Source organism: Scomber scombrus, chromosome 2 (assembly GCF_963691925.1).
Source record: "Scomber scombrus chromosome 2, fScoSco1.1, whole genome shotgun sequence".
NCBI lineage: Eukaryota > Metazoa > Chordata > Actinopteri > Scombriformes > Scombridae > Scomber > Scomber scombrus.
Window position 1 is genome coordinate 2,598,173 of NC_084971.1, and position 18,386 is coordinate 2,616,558.

At 38.8% G+C, this 18,386-nt stretch overlaps 3 protein-coding genes across 3 annotated transcripts in view; 2 read left to right on the forward strand and 1 right to left on the reverse strand.

The window, feature by feature from the left end:
* LOC134001449 (dual specificity testis-specific protein kinase 2-like) overlaps nucleotides 1-18,386 on the forward strand; it is an 87,441-nt gene that overhangs the window by 28,892 nt on the left and 40,163 nt on the right. The window lies entirely within an intron of this gene.
* Nucleotides 733-3,103, forward strand: LOC134001554 (GTPase IMAP family member 9-like). The gene is made up of 2 exons (XM_062441062.1): nucleotides 733-827; nucleotides 1,575-3,103. The coding sequence occupies exons 1-2, from the start codon at nucleotides 812-814 to the stop codon at nucleotides 2,645-2,647; spliced, it is 1,089 nt and encodes a 362-aa protein (XP_062297046.1). The 5' UTR covers nucleotides 733-811; the 3' UTR covers nucleotides 2,648-3,103.
* Nucleotides 9,703-10,077, reverse strand: LOC133990451 (histone H2B 1/2-like). The gene has a single exon (XM_062428776.1). The coding sequence runs from the start codon at nucleotides 10,075-10,077 to the stop codon at nucleotides 9,703-9,705; it is 375 nt and encodes a 124-aa protein (XP_062284760.1).

Below are 18,386 nucleotides of genomic sequence, written 5' to 3' on the forward strand. Positions count from 1 at the left end.
AGTGAATGAATTAGGCTAAGAATATATTTTGTAAGCCCAGATGATGCAATAGAAAACATGAATGAAACACTGGAACAGTTATCAAATGACCTCGCAAATAAATAATTTCATGATTTAATGTGTGTGTGTATGTGTGTGTGTGTGTGTGTGTGTGTGTGTGTGTGTGTGTGTGTGTGTGTGTGTGTGTGTGTGTGTGTGTGTGTGTGTGTGTGTCATTTGCTTCAGAAAAATTAAGATAAACCCATTAGGAAAAATGAAATATCTCACAAATGTAATCAGTATACATTTTGTAATAAAGCATTTTAACTAACCATCATTAAAGATGCTGCATTAAGGCATATAGAGCACTACAGCCCTGCCATCATTTGTGCATATGTATGGTCTGAGGAAATGTGTTTGCTGAGTACAAACAAGTTTAAGTAAGAACATATTGATGAATCCCAGATTTGTGCGTCAAACATTCGTAAGCATGGTTTAAGCACAGGTTTTTGTGCATATGCACTGAATGAAGCCCATTGTCTGCAGTTCTTGAAAAAGTTCTGCCATTTCTTGTAAGTGAAAGAGAGATGGAGTGCAAGGTTTGAGGTTTACAGTTAATGAAGGGACTTTCTGGAAATGGAGAGAGGTGGTACTGTATTTAGTTTCACTTTCATTGTGACACTAGTGTAGCTTGTGGGAGTGGTTTGGTGCATAGAGATGCTTTTAAGGAGCTGCAGCAGATACACTCTGAACTCTGTGTCGTTACTTCAGCTGCAGCATCAACTCTGCATTCTTGAACCTAAACATAGACGGCAACTATTACAATCCAAACATGGCCAGCAACTTTGGTAAGTCACAGTACAATTATTTTATCTTGGTATAACAGTGAACATATGATATAGTTGTATGTAGACAGACTAACACTGCTATTGACATATAGTTGGTTGAACAGCCTGAACTGAGAGAGAGAGAGAGAGAGAGAGAGAGAGAGAGAGAGAGAGAGAGAGAGAGAGAGAGAGAGAGAGAGAGAGAGAGAGAGAGAGAGAGAGAGAGAGAGAGAGAGAGTAGGGCGTTTTGTATGTGTTTGGTCAGGTCTCAGACAATAGTAAGACTATGCGCAATGGATGTGTGAAACTTTATATCCAATAAATAAAACTTAAAGGTGATATTAGTATATTAGTATATTCTTACGTTATTACGTTAGTTTTTTAAAAATCTAGCCAATAACATAATAACTTATTACATTATTGGCTGCTACATGATGTTACAGAAACAAACTCGTCCTCATAAGAAAAAACAACAGTATAGGTCTAACATTCAGGCCAACCAAAACGACAGGTTTAATGAACTGTTGCCTCTTCCTGTAAATGGTCATGACTAGATCATGGAGAGCCAGCCACAGAAGTTTATGAGTGAATTTGTGAATCTTGGAAAAATTCTGCCAAAGAAAGGTTGTCAATTTCCCACACTGTAAAAACTGTTGGTTTGTAGAAGACATTAATTGATTCACAATCCCCCAGCTCCTTATTTGTCTTTCAATGCAGATGAATAGATTTTTCTTTTCTTACATACATGTTACACATTCTTCTACACAGGATCTGACAGAACCAATAATAAGGTGCTGAGGATGGTGATGGTGGGGAAAACTGGAATTGGAAAGAGTGCCACTGGAAACACCATCCTGGGAAGACAGTGCTTTGAATCAAAGTTCAGTGCTAAGTCTATGACTGTAGACTGTTCTAAGGGCAGAGGTGAGGTGTTTGGACAACAGGTTGCTGTTATTGACACTCCGGGCCTGTTTGATACCAGGTTTGGCATGGATAGAACAACTAAAGATGTGACCCAGTGCATCACTTATGCTGCTCCTGGACCCCATGTCTTCCTGGTGGTCATCAGACTGGGAAGATACACAGAGGAGGAAATGAAGACGGTGCAGAAGATTCAAGAAATCTTTGGTCAGGCTGCAGACAGATACAGCATGGTGCTCTTTACTCATGGTGATCTTCTTGAAGATAGCACTATTGAGGAGTTCTTGGATGAAAGTTCAGACCTGCAGGAACTTGTATCCAGATGTAACGGCCAGTATCATGTCTTCAATAATAAGCTGAAGGATCGTACTCAGGTCACTGACCTGCTCCAGAAGATCAGAAATATAATCCAGAAGAACGGAGGAAGCCACTACACCAATCAGATGTTCCAAGAGGCTGAGAGGGCAGTCGAAGAGGAGAAACAACGTATCCTCAAAGAAAAAGAAGAACAAATACGTAGAGAACAAGAAGAGCTGGAGAGGAAAATACAGGAAAAATATGAAAAACAGATGGAGAAAATGAATGCCAAAGTCCAGGCTGAGAGAGAGAGGGAGAGGAAGGAGAGAGAGGAGGAGAGGAAGAGGGACAAGGAGGAGGTGAATGAGGAGAGGAAGAGGGAGAGGGAGGAGAGAGAGGCAGAGAGAAAGAGAGAGAAAGAGGAGAGAGAAAGAGAGATGGCAAACATGAAGGAACAGCGTGACAGAGAGCTCAAAGAGGAAAAAGAAAGGTTACAGCAAAGACATGAAGAGGAGGCCAGAAAGAATGCTGAGGACATGAATCCTTTGCTAAAAGGTTTTAAAATGATAGGTGAAGGATTTGTAAACATTGGCAAGGGAGTTTTAGGATTGTTTAAGAGGTAAGAAGAACAATCAGTGTTCTCATATTCAGGTAGTTCATCTAAAGACACACACTACACACTCATTGATCTAAATGAATGATTTAGCTCATTGTATTTGTTGAGGTAAAGCTCTACTGTAGATTAGTAAGGCTAAGTCATCATATCACAGTTCTCATGTCTTCTTTTCCTCTTCACATGTATTTTTGAAAATGTTCTTAATAGTCTTTACAATTCATGGTAATAAATGCTTTAAATGTGTCTTTACGGTTTCATTTTCATTTAACCATGATACTTACCTCTGATGGGTGATTAACTTTGATGTGGTGCCACCTAGTGGGTGAATTGGGTAAAATTAATATTTCCATCAGTATCTATTGATTGCTTCTTTATGGTCACTCTGGTTTACTTGTTTGTATTATAACTTTTCTTTGATTCACTAAAGGAGAAGCTTGACAGAGAAGTTATAAAGGAAAGACAAAGGTTGAGGGAAGGCTATGAAAAGTCAGCTAGACCTCATGCTGAAACATATGATCCATTTTCTTTCATAATCAAATCATCAGTTCAGTGAAATCATTTTTCAATGTTCATTACATCATTGGATCAATTTCAACTTTATTATTAGTCTCATAATATATAGTTGGCATATTCAAAACCTTCTAGTCCAACTTCTAATAATTACATGTTGACTTTAAATCTGCTACTGTGTGTTCATTAAGCTCATTACATTAACTTTATTCTAAAACATGATCAGTCAGTTACTATATAAATGTATTTCCCTGAATGTATTGTGTTCAAATATTTCAGAAATCTTTTCGTTCTTCACTGATTGTCGTTTGAAAATCATTGAGTTTAATTACAGTTTGTGTTTTCTACTGTATGCATGTATGTCTGATGAGTTGAGTTCAGATGTATTTTCCTTAATAAAAATGAAAACATGTCAACCATTCAATAAGACCAGACTGGGCATATTAAGACTGACACTATTAAGCAAAGGGAAAGTCTGTTTAATACTTAATCTTGCTCATACTATATATTTGCTAAAAATACAGGATTACATAAACTTAGTTGGGAATAAAAATTGGCACGCAAAATAAGAATAATTAAAGATTACAAGAATAAGAATAATAAGTGACGAGAGGAAGAGTGTGTGAGGTGAAGAGGAGAAGATGAGCAGAGGTGAAGTGAACTAAGAATGAAAAATAAAGCTGGTTCGGAGGGGTGCAGCTGGTTTTTCTCCCTGAGGAGGGTTTGTGACATACATATCAAGGTTACACATATTTTAGGATTTAAAATGTAGCTGGTGCAGAGTGTCATGACCAGAAAATGACAAAGTTGGGTCTGCTTTCAAGTAGTTCTAACACCCTGGTTGTGTTTCCATCTAATGCCAAGTATATTTAAAGCAAACTTTTGAAATGTTCCAAAGAAGAAAAAAATGTAACTTTTGTCTCATGCCAGTTATATATGTGTATACTTTATCAAAGATCTATTCCTGTATGAATCATGACATTTGACATGGCACAGCTGCTGGCACAGGTACGGGTATAAATATAAAGATCTGAGCTCACAGGACAGTTTGGAACTCTTTTAAAGGACCATTACAACACAAAATGGGCTTTTTTCACCTGCCAAAAATTGATTACGGCCATTAATTTGACACTGAAAAGAGTTTTCTTGCTCAAAATTACTTCCTATTTCTCAACAGAGCAATATTTAGCTCATTATAGATTAACCTGTACTCTGTACCCTCTGGAAATGGTGTAAAGGGCCAATGCTACGCATAAAATGCAGTTTTTTACTTGCCAAAAATTGATTCCCGCTCCCAATCTGATACTGAAAGGCTTTTTCTGCCACGATATGTCTTCATGTAACTCTTCAGAATTATATGTACCTGATTATGCCTTAACCAGTACTCTGTACCCTCTGGAAATGTTGTAAAGGGCCAATGCATGGCATAAATAGCATTTTTCTTTACTTTCCAAAAATTGATCCTTGCCCTTAATTTGATACTGAAAGAGTTTTTCTTTCTCAAAATGACATCATATCACTCAACAGAGTTATATTTAGAAGATAATACCATAAACAGTACCCTTTACCTCTTGTAAACTGAGTAAAGTGCCAGTGCAACACATAAAATGCAGATTTTCACTTGCCAAAAATTGATTCCAGCTCTTAATTTGATACTGAAAGGGTAAAGGCTAAATGACTTCATATCACTTACCACAGTAATATAAAGTCATTTTGAGGCAGAAAAACTCTTATGAAAGCTTATGAATGAGATCAAGTCATATTTAGGCAGAAATAACCATTCAGTAACTGCATTTGGCCTCCAATCATTTTTTGGCAGGTGAAAACTGTTTGTTATTTTATAGGATCATTTCTTTATTTCTTTATTCATTATAGTCTAATTTCCAAAGACAGGGCTAAACAAAGGCATCAGATATACCAAGCACATACTGTAGAGACATGTCTATCACGTAATTGCCTTATTTCGCTACAACTACTTCTTTTGGTCACACTTGTGATAATTACGTAACAAACGTTAAACTTTCTAACACACATACCTTTGCTATAATTGCGGACGTACAGTTGTGTGTATATATTATGACCGTTTAATCCAAAGAAAATCAGACGTTTTATAGCGCTACCGCTCAACGGGCTGCTGTGCGCGCTCCCGCGGCCAGAAATCAGATTCTGGCAGACGATCACTTTTTGGCACGACACCTGTCTTATTCACACATGCGCATTAATCAACAAAACACTGCGTCTTACGTATGCCATATGAGATCACATTCCAACAAAATCTGTCCTTTGTTCTGTGAGCTTGTGTGATGTTGGGTTAATATGAAGTTTATTAAATTGTAAGTGATTGTTGTGCTTTGAAGGGTGGAGACATACTGTCAGTATTGGCTGACATCACATTTAAAAAGCAATATTTATATTTTTAAGGTTTCACAGAATGCAAAGTGGACATATAAATGATTTTAGTGACACTCACCAGAACAGACTGTGACACACTCTGCTTGTGTGTTCAGAGTCACATGATTTACAGGAAACATGGAACAAGTTACTTGAATGTGTACCAACATAAAGTATAATATATAATAATTTTTAATATAATATTTGGTAAAGCAGAATATTCAACTTATTTTACACCACTAAAAGACATGACAGCCTTAATTATTATAATGTGTGGTGTAATGCTTCTGTGAGGTTTATGTGGAAGTTAGTAAAGCTGTCAGTGTGAGCAGGAATAATAAATGTCTAGCGCCATCCAGTGGTAGAATAAAGACAATGTTAGACAAGCAATACATTAACACACCATGCTTCCTTATGATTCCTTATTAAAAGTGTTGTGAGACCAGCACATAATGAGCTGCTTCTAAACCTGAATGAATGACTTCTGTTACCATAAAACTATTGATTTTAATATGAAAGTCAAATATTCACATCAACATGAAGTGAACTTTCTCATGCTCCCACATGTCAGTAAATGATCACCCAGAGAACAGCAGGATGACGTTGCAATAAAGGTTTTTACATGTAGATGTCTTGAACATATTATACAATTACACAGCTGATATAAATATACATAATAATAAAACTGTAAGAATGTTGAGTACATGATATTTTATTTCTCTGGAGAGCAAGTGGTTGATAAGAGGACCACTGACTTCTGCCAGCATCTTTTTTTGTAAATGTTTGGTAAAGTTCATGTGATGTTAACTTAAGTTCAGGATTATAAAACTATATTAAACATATTTTAATATCCTCTGTAATAAAACTGAAAACATAACCTCTGTTGTGTTTGATTTTACTTGTCCACCATTGTGTTTTTTTTATTCTACCACAGGATGGCGCCAAAGTCATACATTTTCTATTCCTACTCACATTGACAGCTTTACTAACTTCCATATAACCCTCACACAACCATTAAATCACACACTATAATGACTAGGGCTGCCGTGTCTTCTAATGGTGTAAAAGAAGTTGAATATTTTGCTCATTTATTTTATGTTGATACACATTTAAGTAACATTTGGACTCAATTTCCCTTTTAATCTGTAAGATTCATAAAGTCTTGAGGTTGATAACTTGATCATTGTCAATTGTCTTTTGGGCAAACATCATATATTCACAAAGTCATATTTCATCAGTTTCTTCCAAATTAAAACGTGTTGAACTTCAAAAATTCTCTGTTTCTGTCAGTAGAGTCTCAAAAAAATCTTTAAAGACGTCTCATCCTTTTAGAAACATTGTGTGCTTCATTGCCAGATGATTTAAATTGGTGTCTGCAATATTGCTTATTATAATTTTTTTTTGTATAATGTATTATTTTACATTTTAATTCATGCTTGTATCTTGGTGATTAATGTTGTTCTATATTTTCCCCCTTTTCTATATTGTTGTACTGTTATTTGTATTGTATTGTACATTACTGTTGTTAATAAAGTTTAATTTAAAAAACCTTTCATAGGAACGAATGGGACCCATCTTCAAACATCCATATGTGATACAGATGTTTATAAAATATGACTTTCTGCTCAGAATAAAAGAGCTTCGGCTTTCTAAAAGCAGTTTTCAGTGTACTTTGTGACACTGGTTTGACTCAGTTGTTGCTTCCATCAACCATTCTTCCTGTTAGAATACCCTGATCTCCATCTCATCCTGGGATCCAACCACAGGCGCTGTCCAGTGTTTTGTGAGCCTCTCATGTGACCTGTTGTCTTTCATGATGTTCAATAATCAGCTGGTACTAACATTGAGATCAGCTGTGTCACTTTGCTCAGCATGAGAGGAAAGTGGGACCATCACTCTAACACAACACAACATTTGACTTGATGTTATCACTGAGGAAGCGATTGTAATATTTGACTGATAATATGTACAGGTAAGTCATATATGTGTCAATGTTCCAGTGTCTGTGGTGAAGAATTGATGTCATTCAGAGCATCATATGTTGAGCTGATTCCCGCCGACAGTAACAGTCTGCCTCCTTTACATGTTCCCTCCATCTTTATATCATTCCAACACCTTTCTTATCGTTCAACATGCATTTCGTCATTCACTCGTGGTGCTCCTCACGTGGAACAACACCACCAGATCCTGGTGCAGCTGGGTTTTAATTGCTGAAAGTATAGAAACATGATCAATGTCATCTCAAGAATATGTGTTAAAAATAGACTGTCCGCAGTGGTACTCTCCAAGGTGCTGAATCCTCCCTCTGACTGTCTAAGTCAGTGGTCTCCAACCCTGCTCCTGGAGAGCTACTGCCCTGCATGTTTTAGGTATCTCCTCACTCTAACTCGTTATCAAGCAGCTGAGGCTCGTCAAAGGGCTTGATAACGAGTTGATTATTAGAATCAGGTGTGTTAGAGTGAGGAGATACCTAAAACATGCAGGGCAGTAGCTCTCCAGGAGCAGGGTTGGAGACCACTGGTCTAAGTTCTGGTTGTTTCTGAGGTTTCTTAGTGAACCATTTCTTTCATGAATAGCCTAGCTCCACTCCTCATTCCACAACTGTACAATTCTCTTATTACCTGTTGTCACAACTTTAGGTAGAGGTAGCTCCAGTTATCAAAGCTGTGATTTCACTACATTCATCCACAGGTGGATTTTCATACTCATTTAGCCCAGAATGAAAAAAATGAGCTAGTCATTTGTTTTGTATCATGTACAAATTGCATCAAACATATATTTTGTCTAATCATTTGGCCAAATGTATTATCCCAAAATAAGTATTGTAAAGTTTGCTCCTCATCACAAATCAATTCAAAATAGAATTAGAGAATGATTTCAACCTCTGTCACATAATTATAGAACAAAACACATCACACTTAGGGACAAATCCACAAAGAAGAGATTACATCCACTAATAGCACAGTGAACAGTGGTGCTTCTAGCTTGTATGGAGCCATGGATGAACCCTCCTTTCATAGTGTGACTGATTTTACTTATTGCATGAGTAGGCTACTGTACACAATTAGGTGTGCTAGTTTCACCCATTTCCCCTACCTAGGATGTTCTACTGTTGATGATCAAACACACTGACAAATAAATGACAGTGCAGTAATATGGACCCAGTCAGTCTGTTATGATGTAACAACAGCTAGTTACATCGTTGCACCATGAACATCATTGTTGAATTGTAACATTATTTGATGAATGTCTTCCTGCAGTATATCAGTTAGTTTTTTTACTGTGTGTATCTGCAGGTGTTGACATTCAGTGAAATTCTTATTAATGTCCTTTAAAACTCTGAGTAGTGGAATGTTTTACAAAGACTGTCAAACTGAGACAAACTACTTCCTTTTATACTTAAAGTATGTATTTATGTGTGTATATATAGATGTTTATAGGCTAAAGGTTACAAAAGTAAGCATGTTTATTTTATGAGAAAATGATGTTAATATAATAACAATAGTACTTTTAACAATGTTGCCCTAAAATTGTGTTTTGTGATGTTTTTCTTATTTTTTATTATTACATCTCATTGAAAATACAGCACTATGATTGGTGCCATTTGTGGGGAAACACCATTGCTTTAGAACAGTCTGACAGAGACCATAAGACAGGCAGAGTCTGATACTATTAATGCTACAGACTCTGTTTTTAATCTGTTTTATACGTTGTCTGATTTTTTGGGGGTTTTACATCTGTGCTTAAATGTTGTTTTATTTGAACTATGATCGTTTTATACTTGTATGTGCCTACGTATGTTTGCCTTTGTAAAGCACTTTGGTGCAAAGTCTGTTTGCTTTTTAAAGTGCTATATAAATAACATAACATGAAACTTACAAAATGAACTCACCCCCAACATTTATTTCTATTCTCATCCAAAGAAACACTCTCACAGTAATGAATTGACTATTGTTGTCATGAACATGTCTCTGTAGTAGTCTCTTTATGTTTTGACATCTAAGTAGAAATGGATAAAAGCGTTCTTATAACACATTTCAAACATTTCTATAACAGCTCAGCCATGTAGTAAGTACAGTTCGCTCTTCAGAGGGAGTGAGTGGCTCTGAGAAGAGCCGTTGGGTTAAATGTAGTCCAGCAGCAGCAGGGTTGGTTATTTGGTTATTTGGAGCTGGTGTATTTAGTCACCGCCTTGGTTCCCTCGGACACGGCGTGTTTAGCCAGCTCACCGGGAAGCAGCAGGCGGACAGCGGTCTGGATCTCTCTGGAGGTGATGGTGGAGCGTTTATTATAGTGAGCCAGACGAGAAGCTTCACCGGCGATCCGCTCAAAGATGTCACTGACAAAGGAGTTCATAATGCCCATGGCCTTGGAGGAGATGCCGGTGTCTGGATGGACCTGTTTCAGCACCTTGTACACATAGATGGCGTAACTCTCCTTCCTGGTCTTCCTCTTCTTTTTTCCACCCTTCCCTGCGGTTTTAGTCACGGCTTTCTTCGAGCCTTTCTTAGGTGCTGACTTCGCCGGTTCAGGCATTTCTCTCTGGTGATATCTGCAGTAAGGAACGTGTGGTTAAGAGAGGGGGGGGGACTGTTCTTTTCTTATACGGACATCATGCAAAAATGAGTGTGCGGCCCCTCTCCTGTGATTGGCTGAGCTGCTCAGTAAGGCGAAGGCTCGTGTTTCCATGGAAACCCGGTTTATTCAACATCACCATTGTGCATTGAAGAAGGGAAAATAAGAAAAGACCAACAAATAGTAGAGTGGAAATTTCAGATTTGACCTAAGTGGCTCAAATGTAGTCCTCAGTGTACGAAGAACAGAGCTCATTAATACTGAAGATCACAGAAGAGAAGCATCAGCAGATTTGAAATGACACATTCATTTATAAAACTGACATTATAGTGAAACATTCACTAGCCTATGTCTGATCTCACTCTGTACACCACTTTAATCACAAACTCTTTCATCACGATAAAAATCAGAGGCTGCTGAGACTGAGCCACAGATCGCCATGACGATGACACATTTATAACATCTGTTTGTTTATCTGCACTCATTCATGAATATGAACTGCACCTGCTATACTTTGCTCCCAGTCATCCATTCATACTTTGAACAATTATGAACATTTCTAATAAATAAAAGTTTATTATGATTTAATAGCCTATAGACATGAGGAATCTGATGCTCACTTGTCTATAATGTTGAAATCGGAGAAAAGGACTTAAATCCATTCATTGACGTCAGCTGTTAAAGCTTTTACGCTGAGCTAAGGGCTATTTAAACTGGATGTTAATCATTACCAGTTGTAGCAGACATTAAAAGAATAGAGATGATATATTTTGTGTTAATAATAGTACTGTAATAGCTTTAATATTTGAAATGCTCTTTTATTCAAGCTACAGGTTCATCAGTAGCTCTCAGATGGTGTTAATGAGTCTGATAAGCAAGAAAAGCAGAAAAAGAATGGTTCCTTTAACCTTTAACTGGAGTTACTGCAACAGTGTTAATGGTCAATAGACACACACTGTGACTCCATCGTGGCGCAGTCAAACAGTGGTGATTACATCACTTTTGATAGCATGTATCAGTTTCACATAAAAAAAGTATGCCAGCTTTTTACATTGATGTTTGGAGGTTGTGTGGTGTTCTATAGAAACACTGGATTTGGGTTTATGTTAGGATAGTTTCAGGACTTCAGTTGCCAGTTTGTTGCATTTAGATATCTGGAATTTGCAGATGACGAGAGGAGAGCCACCATCAGATCAATTATAAGTCATCTAAACAATCACTTAACAGTGCTATGAGGTCACTATAAACAGTTTTTTACCTGTCAGTACTGAAGGTTTGTGCTCTTAACCCGATTTCCTGCCTCCTTTTTAGCCTGAAGATGATCTAACAATTATTAATCAATACCTACAACTGTGTGTTTTCCCTGAAGAATTTAACACTGCATTTGTTAAGCCTCTTTTAAAAATAAGGTGCCTTGATCCATCATCAGAAACTTGTTTTTTTATTGACTCAAACAATTACCTTAATATGTTTCAGCCTGGTTTTCAGGCTTATCGTCGTACAGAGACTGCTCTAGTAAGAGAAGCTGATGATATGGATGATCTTGTCTTCTTAACTGAAAGTTTGAATATCCATCTTCAACCTGATTTCACTGCAGTGTTTTACAAAAACTTCTGGTGAGTCAGCGTTTAGCTTTATTTGCTGCGTGCATCAGTCTCAATTTGTTTTCACTGTTGTTTACAGGCTGTTTGTTCTGTCTGATTATCAGCTGTCTGTGAAGCACTATGAAGTGGATGAAAGCCCATATACACACTTCACCCACTACTGCCAATTCAAAAGCAATTAATTATAATTTCTGCAACAAGACATGCTACCTTTCAGCAGAAATATAGAAAGTTCACTTCGCATCAAACTAGAATCAAACAATTCTTGTTGATGGGACAGAAAAGATGATCAACTGTCTGTAGGAAATCAGCTCTTTCTATAGAATCAGTGTGTGTCTCTTAGAAGAACCTCTGAGTAGTTTGACTGTCAGTGAGTTTAACCTCTGAAGCCTTACAGAGTGCGTCCCCTATCACGACCCTTCCCTCCTTTGCCCCTTACATTCGATGTACCGCAATGCATAAAAATGTAGTCACTAGAATTGAGGTAGTCCGTTATTTAATCACTGACTGAGAACGTAATAGAAGACAGAGTCAGGGTCATTTAACTCTCTACTGCCACCAGCTAGAACCCCCCTCTGCCCCATCATCCAGGGGTACAGGCTCATAAAACTTCATTATCATTATCACATAGCATTGGCAAAGAGGGAAAGAATGTCTTTGCAGTTGTAGGCTATTAAAGGCAATCCTGCACTTCATACTAACTACACACTACACCTGTCACAATAACTACTTTAATTGGACGATATATTGTCTCAGAAATAATCGCGATAAACGATATTATTGTCATTGGAAGATCATTTTATACCACTGATATAATGATGATATAATAGTATAATAATGCAAGTGGGGCGTGGGGGGATTGGAGAGTGGGGGCTACACTAAAAACACAGACTGTCATTATGGTTGGGGACAGAGTTATTTACCTTTAATTCTTCTACAGTCTCCACTCAGGACGTACACAGTGAGGAATGGAGGACACTACTTGTTTAGCCAGTGTGACATGAATAGCCTCTTAGCTGCTAATGTGAAGTGTGACAATATCACAAGTCACCTGACTTTATGAAATTACAATACTAAATTGCTTGAGTATTCTTTTAAGTTGACATACCGAAAATATTGAATAAGATGTTATGAAGGTTTGAAGTATCTGTTCGGCCTTATGTCTCGTGAACTTTTTGTATTGTAACATCTTGTGAAATGCCAACACATGTGTCTCTTAGGTAAAAGGTTAAAGGGCAGCTATAGATAAAGGGACAGAGTTGTTAGAGATAGGATACTGTATATATATTCTTGTTAAAATTGGCAAAGAGTCTCAGATCGGCACAAGGGACTCTTTCAGATTGGCTGTTTTAACACTCTTCTTTTTTGTATTAAAACCTTTAAAAAATATACAAGTGAGACGTGTCAGTGGTGGTTTCCTTCTTCATCAACACATCAAGAATATACCAATTAAAATACACTTCAGGTTCAAATGGTAAATTGTGCTGTTCAAAAGCAAGCATAGTATATGACAACTTTATAAGCAGAGCTCACAAATGGTAGTGCTGTCATCCACCAGCTGGGGGAGCTCTGATACAACCAATAACTGATTCAGATGATGACACTAAAGATGAACGATGCTCAGTTCATTGTGAACATTTGTCGTTGAAGATTCGTTTGTTAATGTACTGAACATCTCTGCTTGTCTCCATACCTGCTCCCTCATCATTGGCTGTCCTGCCTCCCTCCTGTGCAGGTCCTCCTATATTCTCTTCATTAATTACTGTTTTTGTAATATCAACCCCAGCCCCACCCCCACCTTCCTTTACATATCTCTAATGTACTTCAAATATTTGCCATAAACATGATTTCAGCAGTGATTTCTTCAATTTGCTAGACATAAAGGCATGGCCCATGCTAACAGTAACACAGTATTAGTAATTAAGCACACCAAAAACAATGCTGCATTAACTGTCTCATAGCAAACAATGCATTAATGTTCTTCAACCTCTATGATTAATTCTCGATGAAAGTATGTGTTTAACCATAAATTATCATTTCAAAATAAATTAGGTAAAGGCTGCTGCATAAAACTGTGCACACAGTTGGAAAGAAGCATGTACAATAATGTTTCTAGAAATATGCTACAACACTTCTGCTATGTAAAAAAAAATGATATTCTTTTTTCACTTTTGATGCTATGATTTGTATAGACAAACGATAAATGGACTGACAGAAACACAGACAGTTGGGGTTTCTTGGTCTTCTATTCAACAGAATAACTTATGTTATCAGAATAATTTACAAGATTCTCTAATTAATTCATATCATACACATAGTGGCTTAAATAAATTACAACAGCAAGATATAGATGTTTTTCTACCAATGCCTGGCAATTGTATACAATTGTATATTTATTCCCAGGGAGATCAGCATTGAACATAATGGACATGTTTTAGACTCAATGTTGACCTCTCTCTCCATATTTAGCCTCTCATAGAAAATCTCCTCTTTCTTCCAGGTTCCACTTTGTAGAAAAACAACCCTTCAAAAATTTCAAAACCAAAATTCAAAAACTCTACCAGCTCCTCAGTCGATATTTAAATGGAGCAAACAGTTAAACTCTGCTTACTAACTGACAACAACCCACTGAGGGGTTGAGCTTACACAACTTGAAATGCAAAATTAAGTGATCATAGTCACTCATTGCAATTCAAACCTTTTTGAACTTCAATCAAGAGGCAATGAGGACCCTCAGGACTGTTTAGATATTCAGCTAACCTTTGGATAATAGCTCACTGGGCCCAGTATATTAGAGAAATGCTGACACATAGCAGCATGTGATCCCTCTCTGGAACAGACCTTTGGTTAATATGATTTAGACTTCTCTGTGTGGAGGAGGAAACCCCTCGTTGCACTTTATGGATAGGGTGCACAACCTCACTATGTGTTATTATTTCAAGATTGAAAAGGTCAGCTATCAACCCCACGTCCTTGTTAATAAAGCTTATATGGGGCTATATATTATATGAGGGCTTATATGAGCAATCACTCAACTGACTCTGCAATTAAATGCTTTTCTTTGTGTATTGATTCAACTTTGTCATTCATATACCTTTGTTGTAGTAGGCCTTGGTATGGAGGCACAGCCTCTTAAATGACTGTCTTAGAGAACAGAACTTTAGGTCACAATATTGTAGCCACCTGTGCTTATAGAACTAGGGTTGCAATATCGTAATCTTCATTCTATCTTACACAGGCTTCACCTTCCACTGGACTCTATGGGTACAGTAAGTGTAGCCTGATGAATGTTCGCCCTCAGATTGCACACTGACCAGCTATAGGTTAGCTGCCGCAGCCCCCCTACTACTTTATAATCCCGGCCGCTTAAGCAGAACAGTAGGGGGCCCTAACCCAGCCCACTTAACATGGACATGAACTGGGTGAAACCATGGCCTAACCTCACAGGGCTCACAGCCCATACAGCACTGCACACTCCATTCCCCTAGTCATCTTGGATCATGGGAGAATGCAGGCTACAATTGCCTGGGGATGGGGGATCAGGTGTGCCACAGCTGACACTCACACCACCCTTTTCATAAGTCCTAAGTCACACCTGCGAGCATGGACCTTGAAAACCATGTACATCACCTTGACACTCACCACCACATTGAACAAGGCTGTAGACACTGCTACACTACATGTGGAATGCACTCAGATCACATTGGGTGGGTCCTTTCCTGCCTGCCTGTAGGCTTGGTAGATTCACTCACAAAGCCAACTAGCTAGGTGCTTCTTGGATATGGCTTTACTGGTCACTCCCTTTCCATGGCACATGAACAACTGTTCAGTGCCTTGAAGGAGGGCTGTGCATTCAACACAACATGCCAACACAAATGCTTAGCACAAGAGATCCTAAATGAACTCTTTACATTCTTAGGAACAAAGAAGGGGTTCTGTCTGAAACTACGACTGTGGTCACCATGAAGCAGCAAACTGCTGGGGGGAACTGACAGGGTACACATTTCACTCACTCTCTTAGCTGAGGTCACCGCAAGCAGCAAAGCTGTCTTGAATAGCAAGGCCTTTAGAGGCCCTCCGCCATCTTCAGCAGGGCTGCGTAATGGAGTCTCTCCTGAACTGAGTCTGGAAGTGTTGTAGAACCAGGGGCAATGCCTGAAGTTCAGGGGTTTGATCACTATCAGTATTCCCCTGAAGGCCACCCCCCCCCCCCCCCCACACACACACACACACAGACACACACCATCAGGAACGCATCTGTCAAAACAGCTATATAGGAGATCACTCAACCCAGTTATATTCCCATCAAGAGATGCTGTGAGGACTCCCAATAATATACTTGCTGTATGTGCAGGGAACCCCCGGAGTAGCCAAACAGCAGCCTGTTGTACTTTCAGGCTATCGCCTGCATGGCAAAATGCAGGAATGCCCTGTGTTTTGGCACCACCTCAACGCAGCAACCTCCTGATGCTTATCATGCAGAACATCTTTGGGCCATGCATTGCTTCAGAATGTGGAGATCCAAAATGGGTCTGAAATGGGAGCAATCAAGACAACTTGTTTCAGTAGCAGGTCCCGAATCTCCTTGGAGAATCTATCTCCTCTTGGGAGGATAGATTTATCTCCTTGCTGCCCAAGAACAGAAGAGGAATCCTCCTCTCAATGTTTAGTCCATCCACTCCGATAATTTGCAGCTGTAATGCCATACCTCATAACACTGTGTCAGAGGACAGGTAGTCAGCTGGGGTGCAGCAGCCACTAAACTGTAATATTCTGATTCTGCCTTCTCCTATATTGAAATTTAGCCCATGGGGGGTATTGGGTATCTGGCAGAGAGGGCCATGAACACTCTGCTGCCACAATTAACTGAAGTTGGTGGCTGATTTTTCGAAGGTCAGCAATGTTGCATAGACAGACGAGAGATTGTCGTCCTTGTCTATGGGTGAAGCTGCTCAGAGAGTCACAGCTGAGGCATCCGGCAGTGGAGGTGGGCCAGATGAAGCGGTGATCTCTTCTTCACCAAATCTCGAGCTCTGGTTGGCTCTCATCACAGAGGAGTGATCACATCACAGAGCTGAAAATGGTCCCGCCATTGCTATTGTTGAGTTGTAAAAAACTTTCTATGTGGTTTCTACGTGGTACTTGTAGTAGAAGAGATGCCCATTGGTCGCAGTGATGAGACCTGGGCGCAGTGTGCAGTAACTTCATTAGTGTGGCGACTCCATCTGCAGAGAAGTAACTAGTAATTAGTGAGCTGATTCTGCCATCACTGAACAGAAGAGGATGGGAACTTCAGCGAGGCACTGCATTTCATACTGCGAAGGACACATGGAATTGGCAGGTGTGTCCTGATTGGCTAGTTAAATACATGCAGATTTCAGTGGGTGATTGTGTGCATGTGATTGGAGCGGAGCTTGTGTGAGATAGAACTGTAGGTTATGTTTAACTGAGTGATGTTTTGTCTTCTCTAATGTACATACTCTGCTACATGTAACACATTGTATATTTTATGTAGCTACGATATTATATTTCTTTAGCTTAAATTTATTATACCTTCAATGTGTTTTTTAGTCATTTACAGCCCATTTCACTGAGGCCTAAAGAGGGTTCTTTCTGGTCTCCCCCTACCTGCCATCAGGTTGGTCTATAATCTGTATATGGCTATCCAAAATAGCTGTTTTATGTTGCTCAGGTGTTTCACTGAGGGTGGAGGTCTTTACTAAAACAACCTGGAAACGCTAGTGTGGATGCCAGATGTTCTCACATTGAAATGTTTCGGTTCTCTTTTGGTCGCCACCAGTTTCTCAGAATAATACCTGGCTCTTTAGCTGGTAATTGCCACTTTCTTGACCATGGTCACTATGTGTGTTTGTTTCTGTTTGATGCTGGAAGGTGACATCAGGATATAGCAGATGGTTACAGTGAAATTGAACAAAAGGAATCTCGTTTCCATGAAGAAAACCCTAACCCTTAAATTTAGGAAGCGGGAACTTTACAGAAACGTCCTCTCAGCTGTTGTTCTCCATTGCAGAGTAGGACCTTGATAGGACCCACTGGACTCTGGAGGTAACGTAATCATTCTGCAACAGTTTCGATCTCCACGTAATCGCTTATTTTGGCGATTTCTGTTGACGTCACGTCCCGCTCAACCTCAAGCCCCATCCAGGAATTTTTCGACGAATTACCCTGAAGTTCCTGCAGTGGAAACGGCCAAAGACTAACATTGCAGATGTAAACCCAGATAATTGTGTTGAGAGATGATTTTTTAAAAGCTGTGGAGAGAGAGGTTTAATTCCCAAACTGACACATACAGTAAGGCAGTCATTTGATCCATTGTTCTCTCTTTAAAACTAAAATGTTCTATATTTTGTGGATGGATTAAACTAACAAGATACATATTGTGAGCTTTTTTTGTAAATGGAGAGCATTTTTAAGTGCTGGCAGCCTTTTTGTGCTTTATACTGAGCCAAGCAAGCTGTTCCCCCTGCTTCCAGTCTCTATGCTATAAAGTAAGCTAACTGGCTCTGTAGATTATCCACAGTAACTGGGACATTGTCTGTGAAAAGACAGGTTGCTGTTGAATTTTGTTAGTGGAATTTTACAAGGCTGTAAGCACCGCCAATGAAAGTCCAACCACAGCCATTGTACTGGAGTGACTGCACAGAT